General features: G+C 38.6%; 1 protein-coding gene across 5 annotated transcripts in view; it reads left to right on the top strand.

The window, feature by feature from the left end:
* The window catches only part of ARAP2 (ArfGAP with RhoGAP domain, ankyrin repeat and PH domain 2), a 200308-nt gene that overhangs the window by 15694 nt on the left and 164755 nt on the right, over window positions 1-19859 (top strand). For all 5 annotated transcript variants that reach the window (XM_061164524.1, XM_061164525.1, XM_061164526.1 and 2 more), the window contains one exon: window positions 13962-15010. In XM_061164524.1, the coding sequence (XP_061020507.1) occupies window positions 14106-15010 (905 nt within the window). In that variant the 5' untranslated portion in view covers window positions 13962-14105. The remainder of the gene's footprint in view (window positions 1-13961; window positions 15011-19859) is intronic.

The following is a 19859-nucleotide window of genomic DNA, read 5'->3' as shown; positions in this document are numbered from 1 at the left end:
GAGGCTTCCCTGATGGCTTAGACCATAAAGAATCTGCCTGCAATTAAGGAGACCTGGGTTTGATCCCTGGGTCAGGAAGATCCCCTGGAGGAGGGCATGGCAACCCACTCCAATATTCTTGCATGGGAAATCCCTTGGACAGAGGAGCCTGTCAGCCTAGGGTCCATACGGTGGCAAAGAGTCGGACAGAACTGAAGTGACTTAGCAGCAGCATCAGCAGCATAGGGCTAAGATTATAATGAATTGCAATTTTCTTGGAAGAAAGTCTTAAAGTAGCACCATAAGACTGTGAAGTTTTAAAAACCGCCTTAGAACTCTGTATTGTAAACATCATGATATTTGGGAAGTTTTCTGTTTTTGCTTTGTTTCTTTCTATCCTACCTCTTAGCAACTTTGAGAAAGTTCAGTGAAAGACGCTATAAAAATGCTGCTTATGAATGACAGTCATTGCTTTTAAGAAGAAATTAAGGTTTTAGTTTTAAAAAACTAGATTTAAAAAATAAACTAATTTAAAAAAAATTAATGTTTTAATGTTTTAGCAAGTTTTTTTTTTCTTATTTGTTTGTTGAATCGTTTATTGAATCCAATCTTTGCACTTTCTAAACTGAGGAATATGGGGAATTTTCTGGAAAATATTAGGTAAAGAACATTTTATTAATGTTAGAAATATTTCTTAGCTTTGATCAAATGTGATTGATGAGAAACTGGAGGCTATGAGATGTTTTCTCATCTGCTTGATTGCCTAAAGTTACCTCCCTCATTGCCCCATTTTGTGGCAATGACTGCTGTCTCCACATACTACATTCCCATACATCTTGACATTCCCCTCTGTAGCTCCTTCACTGATCATTCCATCCTCAGAGTTCTGAAATGCTGCATATTTTAATTATATTTACGGAGTCAGTTTGAAGTTTTTAGAGTTCCTTGGAATTCTTGAAAGATGATGGTGCTACTTCTCTATGTAATTATACATAAAACAATACTTAAAATATGAACCATGTGAAAGTCAAGTTCATAAGACTTAAGTTTTCTCATCATTAGTCTTTAAGTGTTTTTATTGGGTACATTTGAGTCTTCCAATTTTGGTGTTCCTCTTTTACTGGCTCTTACTGACTTGTAAAGAACTGTCCATATGCATTGGAGAAGGAAATGGCACCCCACTCCAGTACTCTTGGCTGGAAACTCCCACGGACGGAGGAGCCTGGTGGGCTGCAGTCCATGAGGTCGCTAAGAGTTGGACACGACTGAGTGGCTTCGCTTTCACTTTTCACTTTCATGCATTGGAGAAGGAAATGGCAACCCACTCCAGTGTTCTTGCCTGGAGAATCCCAGGGACGGGGGAGCCTGGTGGGCTGCCATCTATGGGGTTGCACAAGAGTCGGACACGACTGAAGCGACTTAGCAGCAGCAGCAGTCCATATGCATGCCATTTTTTCCCTTGACATGCATATGGCTGTAACATGGTTATAGCCATGTTTAATACACTCCTTTAGATTTTAAACTCCTGGAGAGAAGACATTGCATTTTCACTTTCTTTTTAGTACTATATATATATACACACACACACACACACACACACACACACACACACATATATATATATATATATATATATATATATATCATTGTTCAGTCACTAAGTCGAGTCTGACTCTTTGTGACCCCATGAACGGCAGCACTTCCCTGTCCTTCACTATCTCACTGAATTTGCTCAAACTCGTGTGCACTGAGTTAGTGATGCCATCCAACCATCTCATCCTCTGTCGTCCCCTTCTCCTCTTGCCCTCAGTCTTTCCAAGCATCAGGTTCTTTTCCAATGGCTCTTTGCATCAGGTGGCCAAAGTATTGGAGCTTCAGCATCAGTCCTTCCAATGAATATTCAGGGTTGATTTCCTTTAGGAAATCTGGTTTGATCTCCTTGCAGTCCAAGGTACTCTGAAGAGTCCCTTTTGAATCTCAAGAGTCTTCTCCAACTCTACAGTTAGAAAGCATCAATTTCAAATGCTCAATTTGAGCATCAGTTTTGATGCTCAGTCTTCTTTATGGTGCAACTTGTATCCATACATGACTACTGGAAAAACCATAGCTTTGTCCACGTGGACCTTTGTTGGCAAAATGATGTCTTTGCTTTTTTACACTTCTTAGGCTTGTCATACCTTTTCTTCCAAGGAGCAAGTGTTTTTTAATTTCATGGCTGCAATCACCATCCACAGTAATTTTAGAGCCCAAGAAAATGAAATCTGTCACTGTTTCCACTTTTTCCCCATCTATTTGCCATGAAGTGATGGGACTGGATGCCATGATCTTCTTTTTCTGAATACTGAGTTTTCAGCCAGCTTTTTCACTCTCCTCTTTTACCCTCATCAAGGGCTCTTTGGTTCTTCTTCACTTTCTGCCATTAAAGTGATATCATCTGCATATCTGAGCTTGTTGGTATTTCTCCTGGCAATCTTGATTCCAGCTTGTGAATCATCCAACCTGGCATTTCAGGTGATATACTCTGCACAGAAGTTAAATAAGCAGGGTGATGACATACAGCCTTGATGTTCTGCTTTCCCGATTTTGAACCAGTCCATTGTTCCATGTTTCGTTCTAACTGCTGCTTCTTGACCTGCATACAGGTTTCTCAGGAGATAGGTAAGGTGGTCTGGTATTCCCATCTCTTTAAGGAATTTTCTGAAGTTTTCTGTGATCCATACAGTTATTAAAGTCTTTAATGTGGTCAATGAAGCAGAAATAGATTAAAAAAAAAATTCCTTTGCCTTTTCTGTGATCCAGGGCATGTTGGCAATATGATCTTTGGTTCCTCTACCTTTTCTAAATCCTGCTGGTACATCTGGAAGTTTTCGGTTCACGTACTCCTGAAGCCTAACTTGAAGGAATTTGAGCATAATCTTGCTTTCATGAGAAATGAATGCAATTGTACAGTAATTTGAACATTCTTTGTCATTGGAATGGAAATTGACCTTTTCCAGTCCTGTGGCCACTGTTGAGTTTTCCAAATTTGCTGGCATAGTGAGTGTAGCACTTTAACAATATCGTCTTTCAGGATTAGAATATACACACACACACACACACACAAAATAGCACTGTTCTCAAATGAGATGATAGGTGTTATCTTCAACTGCAAATGTTTCTCTTGTTATCTTGGAGAGAGTAGTTAGCGATCCTTAAATATTTATTTAATGAATAAATGTTAATAAATGAGTCAATCAGTTAAGAGACACTTGCTGAGATATCCTCTTACCTAAGAAAAAAGAGACTTAGATAATTACAGAGCCAATAGGAACAAGCCCTCAAATTCAGTTGGAAAAGAGGTCAGGGTGCTATTTATAAATGCTAAGAGAGGAAGCCATTCACAGTAGGCTATTTTGAAACATCTGGTTGTTAGTCAAAAAATGTGACTCAAATTCAGAGAAATAGTGGAGAATACATTTGTATCTCCATTTTGTATTTGTATAAAATACTCAAAGCAAGACTTAGATACATTTGTATCCAATTTAAAAATTGATATATAAAAGTGCATGTATCATAAGTGTACATTTTAAAATCTTTTTATTGAAGTATAATATCACACAAGTTTTTATCTCAGCCAATTAAACATTAAAGGTATGTTCAATGTAGCATGAAATAGAACAGAATCCTGAAGAATATGTATGTACTTGTGCTTCTATCAAGAATCCTAAAGGGTCTGAGTGTCCTTTCAGCTGCCAGGACACAGATGTGGGTGGGAGGGAGCTGGAATGAGCAGGTTTCAGGGGTACTCAGGTAGGTGTCCTCTGCTGCCTGCCGTGTGGGCTTTGGTTTGTTATGACTTTCCCCCACTCCTGCTCTTGTAGGAACTTGGGAAAAATGCTTGCCTAAGAACTGTGACCCTGCTTTAAAGACCTCTGAATTTTAAACAAGTCTCAAACATCAGCCAATTAACTTAAAATCTGGATAGACAGCTTGAAAGAAAAGGGACTTACTGAAGCTAAGGAGTGTTTCAAGCCACATAACTTATTGAGATGTTTATCGAAAACACCTAAACCCAGGTACTACTTAGGCTAGTAATAAACTCATTCAAAGTCAAGGAATGGTCACTACTGGCCTTCACTCACTGTGAAATGGATATTCTTGATTTTGAAAGAGTTGTCTTTCAGATTGCACAGAAAATAAAATAATCAAAGCAAGACTTAGAACAGTCTTTTCTCCTTGATCCAAGCTGTGGAAGGCTTTTGCCTGGAGCCTGGCTATTTTCAGCTCAAACCTCTGTTACTCTCCATCCAGCAGCCACTAATTAAGTGCTTGTTGCTTGCCAGGAACTAAGATCTTTATGCATAGTTACTCATTTCATCCTCAAAAGAGTCTTGTGTCACTGCTTACAGATGACCACAGTGTATCTCAGAAAAATAAAGGAACTTTCCCAAGTTCATGCAGGTATTACACAGCAGAGCTATGATCACTGGACATCACTGTGCTGTTTCCCAAGTCTAAAGTCTTCAGGTGAAAATCTTCATTCCCACTACTATAACGACATCTATAGTTTACTAAATTAATGAAACTGTTTACTGCTGTGTGAGGTGCTTTGTAGGTTTATTAGAAGAATAATTGATGGTGCTAATTGAAAGGAATGTAATTTTATGAAGCAGGCAGGAGAATCACACCAAGTACCAATCACACCAAGTGCCATAATACAGTATGAATATGATCAGCTACAATATTATATGCCACGGATGAATTAGCCAGTATTTTTTGGACGCTTATAATTCATGCCAGGTGCTTTTCTATATGCCTTATGTATTTGACTTGTTTAATTCTAGCAGAAATCCTAGCAGCTATTTTATCTTCATTTTACAGACAAGGAAACAGCTTCAGGGAAGTCAACTATCTTCAGGGACATAGAAAACGAGTGGGAAAGGCTGGGTTGGAGTTCAGGCAGCCTGACTCTAGAGCACCGTGCTTTGTGTACTGTGGCCTGAGTATCTCAAACAATTAAAAGTAAATGACTTCAGGCTTCCGTATTTACTTACTTACATGGACGCATATGCTCACAGCTGCAAAGGCTTATATAACTTGAGTTTGCAAGGGATGGTATAGTGCAGCAGCATTTCCCTAGAGACTCTAAACGCTTGTGTGTAGTAGAACAGTCAAATGAGAGGGAAAATAGGAAGTCCTTGATCCCTTCCTACTGTTAAATCGATTGCATAGGTATTAGGAGGCATCACAGTTAACAGCACAGGTTATAGAGTCTGACTCTTGGAATTCTGAAACTTATCCACTGTTTTCCTGCTGTTTGGCTTTGGGCATGGGGCTTTCCTCCTAAAGCAACTGTGAGGATTAAATGAGATCCTATAAAGTTGGTTTGCAATCACTCCACAGATATTGGCTGTTAACATTAGCAATAGAAGTCTGAGGGAGAATGAAAGAGGATGGATATGTTTTGATGAAGGGGAAAGAGGGCTCAATGTAGAGAACCTGGGGCAGTGGAGGAAAGAGCCTGTGGATGGCCATGGTTCAGAGTTGAGGGAACTGGGCTTTCTGTAAGGGGTTAACTGGGGGCAGTGTTATCACAAGATAAGGTAGGTGACCAGTGGTAGGGGACAGGCATACTAAATGACCAACCAATTTGACACCAAGGATGTAAGGACTTAGACTAGAAGAATAGAATTCTTGATCTCTGACCTTTGTAATTTGCCCTATACGATGGGAGAGGGTAATGACAGCAAGTGTGCTTTCTCAAAACCACTTCCTCTTCTGCATGGTTGTGGGGAGCAGAGTGGAACGGTTCGTCTTTATGACTATGTGAAGTTAACATCTTAGTATTAAACAATAAGTTTGTTTGATGTGAAATACAGTGATACCTCCTTCTTGTGACTATATTCTGTACTGAAGCAAAAGTAGAATTCTATTAAGACCTGTAGCCTGAACTCACTAATTCAGGGTGTTATTTATATGGAGCTCCCGAAGTTTGTAAGAGATAAGCTATTTCTCCACATAAATCACTTGAAATCAGGGACATTTCCTTTCATCATCTATAGTGCCAGGTATCCTTTGGGGATAGCTCATTAGCTCTGGAGATTTGGAGGAGTAAAAATTGTGCCTGAGGTTTCTACCTTGGGTATCATTATGCGTGCTAAGTCACTTCAGTCCTGTCCGACTCTGTGACCCCATGGACTGTAGCCCGCCAGGCTGCTCTGCCCATGGGGTTGTCCAGGCAAGAATACTGGAGTGGGTTGCCATGTCTTCCTCCAGGGAATCTTCACAACCCAGGAATCAAAGCCACATCTCATTCTGTCTCCTGGTTAGCAGGTGGATTCTTTACCACTAGGATGTCCTGAGTCAGTCAACTCTCCTATTTACTGGTACCCCTCAGTCACTGTGAGCAACAAAAGTGGTTTCTCACACATTTCTTGATTCCCACTCAACTGGGGACGACTGTTTTGGTATACAATAAACTTCCATTGTTTTTCGAATCTGTAAGACTTGAATTGATGACATTGAAGAGTCTCTGTATTCATGTGCCAGCCTAACTTATTTAGTTTACATTTTTAAGGCTCCTTTCGGTCCTGTGATCCTATGATTGTTAAGTATACTATTTCAACACATTTTCAGGTTTCTAAATACTGTAAGGTTATGTTTATGATTTTTAAATGGTATTTTTAGTGAATTCAGTTATACTATTGCTACTTTTTCCCTCCCCAAAGATGCTAAAATCAGGCAGAAGTTATTCTAAAAGTTGTCAGCACTGAATACTTAATGCCTTTATGATTTAATGAAGTGACCCAAGTTTTAAAGTTATTTTCTTTCCTCATTTAATTGGGGAATATGACAAAGTTACACTGGTAATGGGTGGGGGGATGTGTAGTGGGAAGTGGTTTACTGTGGTGGTTTTTCTAACTTGAGGTATTTGGAGGGAGGGTGGCTGTCCCAACCTATATATATTTTTAATTGAAGTATACTTGATTTACAATATTATATTAGTTTCAGTTGTACAATTTTTATGAATTATACTCCATTTAAGGTTATTGCAAACTAATGGATATGCTATTCAATATATCTGCGTTGCTCATTTATTTTACACATGTCCTTGGTGGCTCAATTAGTAAAGAATCTGCCTATTGTGCAGTAGACTGCCTACAATTCAGAAGACCAGGGTTCCATCCCTGGGTTGGGAAGATCTTAGCGAGGAAACCACCAGATGATAGTTTATATTTCTTAATCGCCTACCCCTGTCTTGCCATTTCCTACTCCCCTCCCCTCCCTGGTAAGCACTAGTTTCCTGTCTGTATCTGTGAATCTGTCCCTGTTTTGTCACATTCATTTTTTAGATTCTGAATATAAGATAGCAAAGAGTATTTGTCTTTGTCTGACTTCTTTCACTAAGCTTAATACCGTCTAGGTGCATCCATATTGTAGGAAATGACAGAATTTCATTCTTTGTTTGTATAGCTGAGCAACATTCCTTTGTATTCCATGTGTATATATATCACATCTTCTTTGTTCATCCATCTATTGATGGACACAAAGATTGCTTCTGTATTTGACTATTATAAATAATGCTGCTATGAACATTGGGGTGCATGTATGTTTTCAAATTAGTGTTTTGTTTTTTGGATATATATCCAGGAGTAGAATTGCTGAATTCTATGGTAGTTCTTTGTTTTGTTTTTTTGAGAAGCCTCCGTTCTGTTTTTCCACAGTGGTTATACCAATTTACATTCCCACCAACAGTGTATGAGAGTTCCCTTTTTAACACATCTTTGCCAACATTTGTAATTCGGGTTCTTTTTGATGATAGTCATCCTGAACGGTGTGAGGTGATATCCCACTCTGGTTTTGATTTGCATTTCTCTGATTAGCAATATTGAGCATCTTTTTATGTTCCTGTTGGCCATCTATAAGTCATCTTTGGTGAAATATCTATTTAAGTCTTCTGTCCACTTTTTAACTGAGTTATTTGATTTTTTTTTTGATACTGAGTTTAATATTGAATGTATGAGCTATAGTCATTAACTGAGTTATTTGTGTTTTTGATATTGAGTTTACTATTGAATATATGAGCTATAACCGTATTGGTCATATCATTTGCAAATATTTTATCCCGTTCAGTAGGTTGTGTTTTCAGTTTGTGGATGGTTTCCTTTGCTGTGCAAAAGCTTAAGTTTGATGAAGTCCATTTGTTTATGTTTGCTTTTGATTCCTTTGCCTTAGGAGACAGATTTAAAAAAAAAAACTGCTATGATTTATGTCACAGAGTGTTCTGCCTATGTTCTTTTCAAGTTATATGGTTTCTAGTCTTACATTGAGGACTTTAATCTATTTTGAGTTTATTTTTGTATATGGTGTGACAAAATGCTCCAATTTCATTGATTTTCGTGAGCTGTCCAGTTTTCCCAGCACTTCCTTATTAAACAAGAGACTGTCTTTCCTGTATTGTATATTCTTGCCTTCTTTGTCATAGATTAATTAGCCATAAGTGTATGAGTTTGTGTTTAGGCTCTCTATTTTATTCCATTGACCTATGTGTCTGTTTTTGTGTATCATGCTGTTTTGTTGACTATAACTCTGTTCTATAGTCTGAAGTCAAACAATGTGATACCTCTTGCTTTGTTCATTTTCTGAAGATTTCTTTGGGAATTTGGAGTCTTTTGTGGTTCCATGTAAACTTTAGGATTATTTGTTTTAGTTCTGTGAAAGGTGTATTGGGTATTTTGGTAGGAATTGCATTAAATCTGTATATCGCTTTGGGTGGTATGACCATTTTGGTGATATTCTTTCAGTCCATGTACATGGGATTTCTTTGTATCATCTTCATTTTCCTTCATCAGTATTATATAGTTTTGAGAGTATAGATCTTTCACCTTCTTGGTTAAGTTTATTCTTAGATATTTTATTCTGTTTGATGAATTTTAAAAGTCCTTTAGGTTGGTTGGAATGCTTCCAGCTGCCCTACTACCAACCCTTCTCTCCCCTTGGTTCTTGATTCTAGGATCACTTGTAGTGATTAGATGGATTGGGGAAATCTGTATTTGAGCTCCTTTGGAGCTTGGTGACCTAAATAGATAAAACTTTAAAACTTTGTACTTTCCACTTGTTACTTTAAATCATCTCAAAGTTGAGAGGGAGTCTTTCAGCAAACATTTGTTGAACACCTTTTATGTGCCTGATGGTGTTCAAAGTTAAGACCTTCAGCAGTGAACCATAGACAAGATTTCTATCCTCTGGTAGAAGTCTACAGATGTCATGTAGTAACAAATGCCATGAAGATAGAGAAAGCAAGAGTAAGGAATGCTGAGGCACAGGGCATGCTGTATCCATAGGGCACTAGGGAAGGCCACTCTAACGAGCACACATTTGAGCATAGACCTACTCAAGTGATGGAGTGAGCCATGAGCCATGGGAGTATGTTGGGAAGTAGATTTGAAAGAGAGAGATGAGTGAGAAGTAGGAATCATGTGGTAGAAATAGGACTGAAGCCAGCTTGGTGATGATTGAGTGATGGGGGCTTCAGGCAAAGCCAGGGAAGATGAAGTTAGGTAGTTGCAAAGGGTGATGTGATGTGACTTTTGTTGTAAAATGAATCATTCTGGCTGTTGTGTTGAGAATATGCTGCTTGTGAAGGCAGGAGGCCAGGATATCAGTCGGAAGGCTGTTGCAGCGGTCTAAGAAAGACAAGATAGTGGCTTGGGCTAGAATGTGAGCAGGAGCGGTGATGAGAAGCAGTTGGTATTCATAGCGCCTCCAAGGTAGAGCCCAGGGAGATAAGATTACGGTTCTTAAGTGATACTAAAAGCTGGGCATATAAAAGGTACTCCTAAATGTTACTTCTGTTTTCCTTTTATTTTCTCTTGGAAGTGGGTCAGGATAGCATGGGCAAATGTACATTCACATCTGTAATGCCAACTATTTATGTATTCTCTAAATGTGTACTGTATATATACATCATGTACTATGTTTACAAACAAGTAATTTGGCATTTATTGGGCAGCTTATACTGGCTAGTCATCATCTTGGCAGGTTTATTAGTTTATTGTGAGATAATAAACATAATTATGATGACAGATACTTATTTAACATTTGCTGTGTGCCATTGGTATTCTTGGCACTTTACAAAAAGCCTCATCAACTAGGTAATCTTACCGCTCCTTTCCTGATGAGAAAACTGTGACACAGAGAGTTTAAATACTGGAATTTGACCAAAGGTGCCCAGCTCCCAAATCCTGGCTATCACACTGCACTATCCTGTTTCTATAGGTTAACATGGAGTCAACAGAATGTGATTAAATACTGAGCAGTAAATGCTGTAGTCATGCAGTGAAGAGAGTTTATTTCTTGCTCAGTAGAGACCTTATGAAGGAAATAGCATTTGAGTTACATTTCAAAGAATGGGAAAGATTTCAACTGTGGGAAGTTAATGACTTAGTGATGAAAATAGGTAATTATAATGATGGAAGTGAATATGTGCTAAGCACTTGCTGGGGATTAAGCACTATTTTAGCACTTGGAGTGGATTGTCTCATATAATCTTCACCAGCACTGAGGTACCTTTGAACATGTTTATTTTATGGGGAAGGAAACAGACACACAGATATGTGCCTGTGAAAGTGGAGGAGGGTGGAAATTGAATATAACTGCAGACTCCTGGGCACTCTCTTAGAAAGGACATCCATCTCCTGGGGTGGGGGAAGTGATGGACTTCAGCTCAGGTGTGAGGAATTGAAAACCGAACCAAATTTTTTTTGTGCATCTCAGTCATCTTTGGCATGTGTCACTAACATCGATTCTAGGGCTTATATACAGTCATTGCGGTACAGCAGATCCACTCACTGAGACCAGGACAGCCATGAACCTAGAACATGGCATTTGTGTCTGGTGCCCAAGTGGAGGTCAAAACATGGAGGGCTTGATGTTCTGTTAAGGAGTTTGCCTGCAAGACTGTTGTAGTTAGGGGTGCCCATCTCTTTGCAGCTGATGATGTGTTTGGGGGCCTGAAGCCTCTGATGAAGTGGGTCTGTGAACACCCTTGGATAGTCAGACAGTTAAAAAGCCCAATGATTGGAGGATGGAGCCTACATGAACGTGCAGAGAGGTGGGGCCTGTGGGAGAGAGCCTCTTCCAGGTCACAAGAAGGAATCTAGTTCATTAACCTTATTCAGCATGCCCATGATACCAGAGTGAGGTGATATTGGTTCGAACATTTGGTATATCCATGCTTGAGTCAGCCACTCAGGAACTTTATGTGTAAGAGACAGAAGAGGTTGGTATATTAAAATGTAAAGGCTCACACATGCACACACATGAAAAAAAATAACAAAATGGGCTTCTGAACCACTCTCACCATTGCTACTGGTCTGTGTCCCATCTCCTAAACATGTTTCAAGCGCTTTGCAGATCTCTAGAATCCTAGCATAGGAGATGGAGAAAGGAGTGATTCACTGTATTTCAAGAGGTTGATAGGAAGCTTTCCGAGAGGGAGTGATATCTGCCTGTCCAAAATTGTAAATGGTGCAGAGGATTTGGCCAAGTATGTAGATCTGCCAGCTCTTACAGCGTAGGTGAAAGGTGTGAGGCTGTTTAACACTTTGTTGCTTGGGGGAAGTGATAATTAATAATGATGAGCTGAAGTCAGTGAAGTGACACGGGGTAAACTTGAGCCTGAAGCTAGTAGTAGAAAGTCTCCCTAGCAGTAGAAATACATCTGAGGTACAGTATCTGGAGCATCGTTGCCACTTACATCAATAGTAGCTGCTATTGTTTTTTATTTTCAGAGCTGAGACCAGGCTTGGGGTGGTATGGCACCCCAAGAAGCTTAGCCTGTTCTGTTCAGGGTGTGGAATGACAGGCCAGATTTGGACTTCCAGTGGTTTAGGGGTACATGGGCTGAGGGGTTTGTTGAGATGATTGCGGTGATTTAGATAGGAGATGTAACACAGGAGGGCCTGAACTGTGGTGAGGAAGGTGGAGAAATATATTGCTTCATGTTTTCTCACAGTTCTAGAGCCCAGTATCAAAAATTGCTGCCACTTTGGTAATAATTATTTCCATTTTGTAATGGGCAAACAAAACTAAATAATGGGATTTAAAAAAATAATTATGTGGACAGGAATAATGTATCTGAGAATTAGGTTCATATATGGTGTTGAGGTTCAACTTCCTGCTTTTTTCCCTGACGTTTTGTTATTTTGAGTGTGACAGAGGGATACTTGTTGGGCACAGGCATTTCCTGTCTTTCATCTTTTTTTTATTTAATTAAATTTTTTTTTTTTAGTTGAAGGATAATTGCTTTATAGAATTGTGTTAGTTTCTGTCAGACATCAGCATGAATCAGCCATAGCTGTATATGGTCTTTCCTCTCTTGTTTGTGACTTTTATTCCTTTGTTTCTGAGATGCTGCCTAAATAGTATATGTTTTCCCTTTTATTTCTGGTGTACTCACTTGTCAGTGTTGGCTAAAGTTTTAGAATAGTTGGGGCAACATCTTATGGGCAGTTGGCATATATCACATGGAGACTCTTGAGTTGTGTCTTCTGAAGAGCTACTTTGAGATGCAATTTTTTCCAGAAACACTGCGTCTCTGCTTGCTCCAATGAATATACCTGATTCCACTGTGTCTCATTTTATTACTTCAGTGTATAGTCATTATGCTGACTTCCCAGGTGAATCAGTGGTAAGGAATATACCTGCCAAGCAGGAGATGTGGGTTTGATCCCTGGGTTGGGAAGATCCCCTGGAGAAGGAAAGGTAACCCACTCCGGTAGGGGAGGTCCCATGGACAGAGGCGCCTCCAGTATTCTCGCCTGGGAAAACCCCTACAGTCCACGGGGTCACAAAGAACCAAACATGACTTGGTGACTAAACAACAATGGTCATTACGCATATTCTGTACTTTTTTTCTTTTTTCCTGATGCATAATGTATAGAAATCTGCACATACCATACACTTTTACAAACTCAACGCAGCCATATAAACAACAGCTGGAAAAATCAACTTTTTAAAGAATTGAACGACGTTTGTGAGAAAAGTGAACTTATGTGAATCTGCTGTGTATAAAGGAAAATGTGACCTTTAAACTTTTTCCTTTTCCTTTCATATTAACTTACTTCCTGTTATCTAATGTAAAGTTGTTCATCTAGTCTTGTCTTATATAATATTGTGCATATAATGCTGCTGCAATTTTGAGGTGAAAATCATTGACCTGAGAAATATGTTCTAACTATGCTTTTGGAGTGAGTCTTTGAAGAAAGTAAAGGATTGGAGTTGCTCATATCTGTTAGGTACTGTTAAGAAAAATTTTCTAAAATTTGGAAATCAAAAGAATGTATAGCATGTTCCTGGGATGCCTTGTTGAGGGTATTGTTTAACAGGCACACCCCAAGGATATTCTAATTCTTGTGTTCACCTGCTGTTTACTATTTGATTAGAACCCTGAACTGGGAAGTTACCTGTTGGCTTATAGATTTTTGTCCTTTGGAAAGATATCCCCAAAGGTTATGGTTTTATTGCCCTGCAGATCACTAACCAGTTTTATATATATATATATATATATATATATATATATATATATATAACCTACCCATCTTATTCTAGAACTAAAAACACAAACAAAAACATTTTCTGGTGGACTATATAAACCTGTTCAACAAACGATCTTGGAATTAGCCCTACCACCTTACTGGTTCCCTCATTAATTAGTGAATAAAAGTTTTGGACACATGTTTAATGTACATTTAAGAATCTTTTTTTTTTAAACCATTTTGAAAATCATCATTTGGTACTACGATAGCATTTCTGTCCCATCCCTTCACACTCTACCTAGGAAGTGACTTTCTAGGGCATGAAAAGTTTCCAAACTTAGCCAGTACAAGTAGTGATCCTTATTTCTGTTGTGAGTTTCTTCAGAGAACGTTTATAATGTAAAACTAGTTTTAATGTCAAAAATGTCCTAATAAGTTGCTTTTCTTTTCTTCTTTTTTTCCTAGGCTTAAGCACATAAAGCATTCACTGTGGAGAGAAGAGCATTTTTGAGATAAGTCAGAGGAAAACCCGCTACAGAAGGGCGCCTCCCATGTGCGTGTTGCGTGGTGCTGCTTCTTCAAACTTGGCCTAGTGATGAAGCCACCATTATGTCCTCAGTCAGCGAAGTGAATGTTGATATCAGAGATTTCCTAATGAGCATTAATTTGGAGCAGTACCTCTTAAACTTCCGTGAATTTGGTTTTAATAATGTGAGGGACTGTGCAGACATAAATGACAGCGTGCTCCTCAAAGTTGGAATATCACCTACAGGACACCGGAGGAGGATACTTAAACAGTTACAGATAATCCTGTCAAAAATGCAAGATATCCCAATATATGCAAATATTCACAAAACAAAGAAGAATGATGAGACTTCAAAGGATCACCAGGCTCCATCTTCTGCTCAGAATACCTGCTTAGAATTTTCAGATTCACACAGTGTTCAGATATCTAGCCCTATACAGTTGGAGACTGTTACAAAAAATGTTGGAGAACATGAGGTTTGTGTGGAAAATAGCCAGTCTCTTAAATCAGATGATAAGCTGACTCTTCCTACACACAACTTTCCCATTCCAGAAGACGAACCACACTCGAATTCAGGTTCTTTTCAAGATTCTTTACTTGGTAGTGAAACTGCCAAAGTAGAATCTTTGATAACAGAGAAGACTGTGGGCTGTACTACTGAAGAAGAAACAGAAAGAGTTGATTTGATTTCAGAAAATGTAGGCAAGCTTCCTAATGCAGACCTTGAATTCCTTTCCTCCTATGACTCTTCAGTATCAGAAGCAAATTCTGGAAATGGAACTAACGTTTTATTAGACAGCTCACCACCATCACCATTCTTTCAGTTTCAAGGAGAAATGGTTGTAAATGATTTGTACGTGCCATCATCACCAGTCCTAACACCTATGAGAAGTCGTAGCAAGTTGGTTTCAAGACCATCTCGATCTTTTCTGCTAAGACATCGGCCGGTACCAGAGATTCCAGGATCAACAAAGGGAATTTCAGGGAGGTAGGAATTTTTATGATAGGCTGTGTGTATCCAGTTTGGGGGAATGTAGCTAGTTCTAACAATTTTCTTTTCTGTGTTCCTTTCTAAATTTGACATTTTAGTTTACCTGTTCAACCAACCTTTTCTTTCTTCTGAAACTTTTCATCATGTCATTTCTCTTGTATACCACTACCCAGAGTCTGTTTCCAACTTGTAACTGCCTGGGACTCTCTAACTTTCTCCTATTTAATTGGCGGAATTCCCTTCCACTAATTCTACCTGGATATTCCATCCCATATCTAGTATGTGGAACCTTCCACCATATCTAGTATGACATTCTTCCATGAGTGCACTTATATTTGAATTGCTGACTCTGTCTCCCCTAGGAGACACTAGGTTATGTGCTTTTTGGGGGAGGACCATGTTTCTATGATTGTATCTGTACTGCCTAATGCAATGACTGGCACCAATGAATCATTCAACACGCATCTAGTGAGCACCTACTTGATACTGGTGACAGTACCAGGAGCGGAGGAAGTAGAGAGGGATAAAGGGGCGTGAAGTGTAACGCAGAAGACTTGTAAGCAGTATTAGCATTACAGTGTGAGACCAAGTGAGCTGGAGACTGGAACTCTAAAGAGGGGTCCTAACGACTTGTTGGGTCTGTGGTTCCCTGGGGTAACTGTGGAGTCGGAGAGGAGCTGGCTTATTGCAGAGACTGCTTTCAACCGTTTCTCAAAATTATACCTAAGATGTGGTTTCCTCCAGGGCTGTGGTGAGATTTTTTTTTTTTTTTCCTAGTCACTAAAATCTAACACTTGTCTCTGCTAGGAATCATGAGGTTAAGTTCAACCCTTACTGCTCTGGCACCAAATGCAATGACAGATTCCTGTGCAGGGTGTAGGCTGTGTATTTCTGCAAGATTCTCTCTCCCCTGCTTGTATCCCCATGAAGCCACTCTGTCCCTGGTGCTAGATCTTGGTTGTATTGACAAGAGAAAATACGGAAATTTAGTATACGCAAGAGAAAACATGGCAGTTTAACCAGACCATGTTGAGTGTCTTCCAGGAGAGTGTAAACTCCTCGAGGGCAGAGGCCCTAATCACTTTGTCTTTATCTTGGCATCCTTGCTGCCAGTGGCAGTATTGAGTACTTACTGGGAAATCAGTTGGCACTGTCATTTATTGAACACATGGAATATGGTTTGGTTTATAATTTTCCATAAAATTATAAACTAATTCTCACACTGGCCCTTGAAATAGGTATTATTCACCCATTTTCTTATGAGGTAACCAAGCCTTTTCTAGGTAACTTTTCTAGGATTACATTGGCCATGAACTGGGATTTCATTCCAGTTCATTTGATTCTATAGCACACTTTTTTAACCACTCATTTAGTAAATGTTCTTAAAAATGTTGATGGCGTATATAAGAAATGGAGTATTTCTTCGGAATGTAGAAAGTCACCACTTTTTGTATACCATTGTAGCTTTAGCATATTTTGCTAATTTTCGACACTTAAATGAGAGGGGTCTGCTGTGTCTTTGCAGGAATGGAATCCTTTTGGGAGCCATAAGGATAACTTCAGATAAGAAACATTGGGCTCAGGTTTTACTTAAGTTGTGTTATTTTTATACGTTTTTGAGAATCTTTTGATGTTCATTTAGTTTTAAGTGTAAGCTTTGTATCATGTGAAAGGCCAGTTATTCACATTGTGATTCTTGAGGCTTTGAAAATGAGAATTGAAATAATGGTACAATTAGTAGTAAGTAGCTTAGCAGGAGCTGATTATGACAGTAAATGGTATCTATGCATTTCTGGTGATCAAATTATAAAACGAGAAAATAAATTATTTTCAGACGTCAGTGTTTTTCTTTGTGGTTCTTGCCTGAATTGCAAATAGTAATTGCAAGATTCTACAGTGTTATAAATGAAACTGTAGATTATATAATCCAAGATTCTCTCTAGTCAAATAACATCTAAATGATATTTAGTATATGCCTTGATGTACCATAGAATATATTTCTTGGTGGCCAGCGATTTTATCCTAATTTCTTTACTCACTAAAGATTTTATATAATTGTTGAAAACGACTCTGGCTATGTGTTCCTGATGTGAGGTGCTTGCTTTCTATCTCCCTGGACATGTACCCCCAACCTCTACCCCTTGCCAAGTTATCTGATGCAATCGATGGGTTCTCTTTGTCCTTGCCTTGGGCTCCTCCCTTGAATTCCTGTCTGATCCTCTTGGGAAGGCTGGGTTGGGTGGGGCTGTGCTGGACACTGGACCTCAGGATCTCTTTGCAAGTCCTATCTCTTGGGGGCTAGGTCAGAGCAAGCCTTGAAGAGCCGGTTCCTTCCTTATCAGCTCACCAGTAGGCTCTCCCATAGAGGAGACCTGTGTAAGGAGACTTAGAGAGGTCTCTAAGTAGAAAGCAAGTCCCACTGGCTGCCCTTCCCTGGGAGCCATAGGTGTGTCTTGTGAGTCTTAATGATCCTTCCAGGAGGATCCTCCTTTGTACTCAAAGCAGGAAGGATTCAGGTATCTTTTGCTACGAAAGAGGTACCTTTCTTATCCTCCTCCCTAGTTTAATGATTTTCATACGTATTTCATGTGAATATTTTATCCTAGGCACAAGTCACAAAGCCCTGTCTTTTAGGTGTCATCCCTTTGAGTATTTTGGGGAAGGAACAGTAAACAAGCAGAGGTAAAGACGAGGAGGGTGGTATGCAGGGTTGCACTGTGGTTGGAGTACATCTTTTGTAACCTAAGACTGAGGACCTGTGTTAACTGTTTAAGGGCATTTTTCAAAAGTATGAGTTCTAAACCTGAAGTCACCAGCCTTCTGTGAACTTTGTATTAAAAGTAAAAATCGTAGATATTTTTCTCTGGATGTACATAGACATGATGATATAGACATTAAAAATGGATCTGCTGTTTTAGACTTTAATGGTGAAACGTATATGAACAAAAACATACAAATACACAACTGTTTGCTACATTGAATTAGAAAAATACTGAAATTCATCCCATCCTCATGTTGAAGAAAACCTTTATATTTCATGTAAATAGCAAAAAAAAAGTGCTTAGCATTATAAAATTCAGATTCTTTTCCCTTTAAAATGGCTTTTTACAAATTCTATGAAAATGAGTTGATTATTTCAATATTTGCAAAATTTTGACTTGAATGTCTATCAATAACAGTGAAGCAAACTTTTTAAAACCTCTTTTTAGATTATTTCAGTATTTGCAAAATTTTGACTTGAATGTCTGTCAATAACAGGGAATCAAACTTTTTAAAACCTCTTTTTAATCAGAGGACAGTTGCTTTACAGTGTATGGTTTCTGTCAAACAGCAGCATGAATCAGCCATAGGTATCTGTGTGTTCCCTTCCTCTTGAACGTCCCTCCCACGCCACCCCACCCCTGTAGATTGTCCCAGAGCACTGGGTTGAGCTCCCCAAGCCACACAGCAAATTCCCACTGGCCGTCTGTTTCACGTGTGGTAATGTATGTTTCAGTACTACTGCCTGTTCATCCACGTTCTCCTTCCCCCGCTGTCCCCAAGTCTGTTCTGTCTGCGTCTCTGTTACTGCCCTGCAAATACATTCATCAGTACTGTTTTTCTAGATAATGAGTCAAAAATTAATAGTTGATCGCTTGACTTGCTATTAGGGTATAAAGGTGTCTATCTGTGTGATACTTTCTACAAGTGAAGAGACGTTACATTTGTACTCTTTATTCATCATTTTGAAAGCCTTGCTTTGTTTGAAAAAAAATTGCTAGTTGATGAAAAAAGTTTTACACTAATGATGTAGGCTTTTGTGTTGTAATCCTTCTGTGATTTTTTATTCTTATCCTGAGGACTTTTTTTGGAATTTTGTGAATTGAGACTCAATTATTTGTTCATTATACATTTCATATTCTTCATCTGAGCTGTAGTTAATGCGCCCTCATGTTCTCTGAATTCAGATTTGTGTGATTTAGTTAGACATTATGTAACCTCAAAACAGCTTTCCCCTGCTGCTGATGATTCCAGTGTTTTTCTTTTGAATTCAATTGTATAATGACCTGTAGCTAGTCTGTTGTATTTAGTCTGTTACGATTTGTAAGAATTGTATTTTTTTTAAAACAAACATTCTGTGTAATGATATGGTCCGTTTGGGGCGTGTAATTGATTTTATTTTGGCATGGTTGTCATGCCCACGTAATGGGTAAGTGTAGATTATAAAGAGAGATCTTTAACATTAATTAGCATTTATGCCACTGCTTTTCATGGCAATTTTAGTGATTTAAAAATATGAGAACAAATAACATCTATAGGTAGTTGAAGATTCACTTGTTAGTTATTTTTTTGAAACTTGGTTCACATAATGTTATTTTAAAGATTGTTCACATCCATGCATGTATTTTATGCAGTATCTGCTGTATAGTATTTTACTAAATGAAAAAAAAATACAATTTATTCTGCTACTACGTTGGTGACACTTTTTTTACTCTTTCAAACGAAGAGTGTTCATACTTTTAAGGACTTTAAGAAACAGTTGTGCATATTATCAGTTTACCAGGAAGACCAAACATTCTTTTCTCTAATTAATAAAACAGTTGTCTCATTCTAGCTGAGTGTTTGTGTTGTATAAGGCACACCTTATGCTCTTTAAAAGCATCATCTCATTAGCTCTTATGGTATTCCTAGGCAGCAGACCTTGTTTTTATTCCCCTTTAGTAAATGAGGAAATTGGACTCAGGCCGTTGAATAACTTGACCAAGATCACCAAAGCATAATAACAAAATAGGATGATAACTACTGCTTTTCTTAATGGGTTTTTAATTTTTGCAAGTCACCCATGCTTTATATTTCAAATTTAATA

The sequence above is a fragment of the Dama dama genome, chromosome 17 (genome assembly GCF_033118175.1).
Source record: "Dama dama isolate Ldn47 chromosome 17, ASM3311817v1, whole genome shotgun sequence".
NCBI classification, from domain to species: Eukaryota; Metazoa; Chordata; class Mammalia; order Artiodactyla; family Cervidae; genus Dama; species Dama dama.
This window is presented reverse-complemented; position numbering and strand designations above follow the sequence as displayed.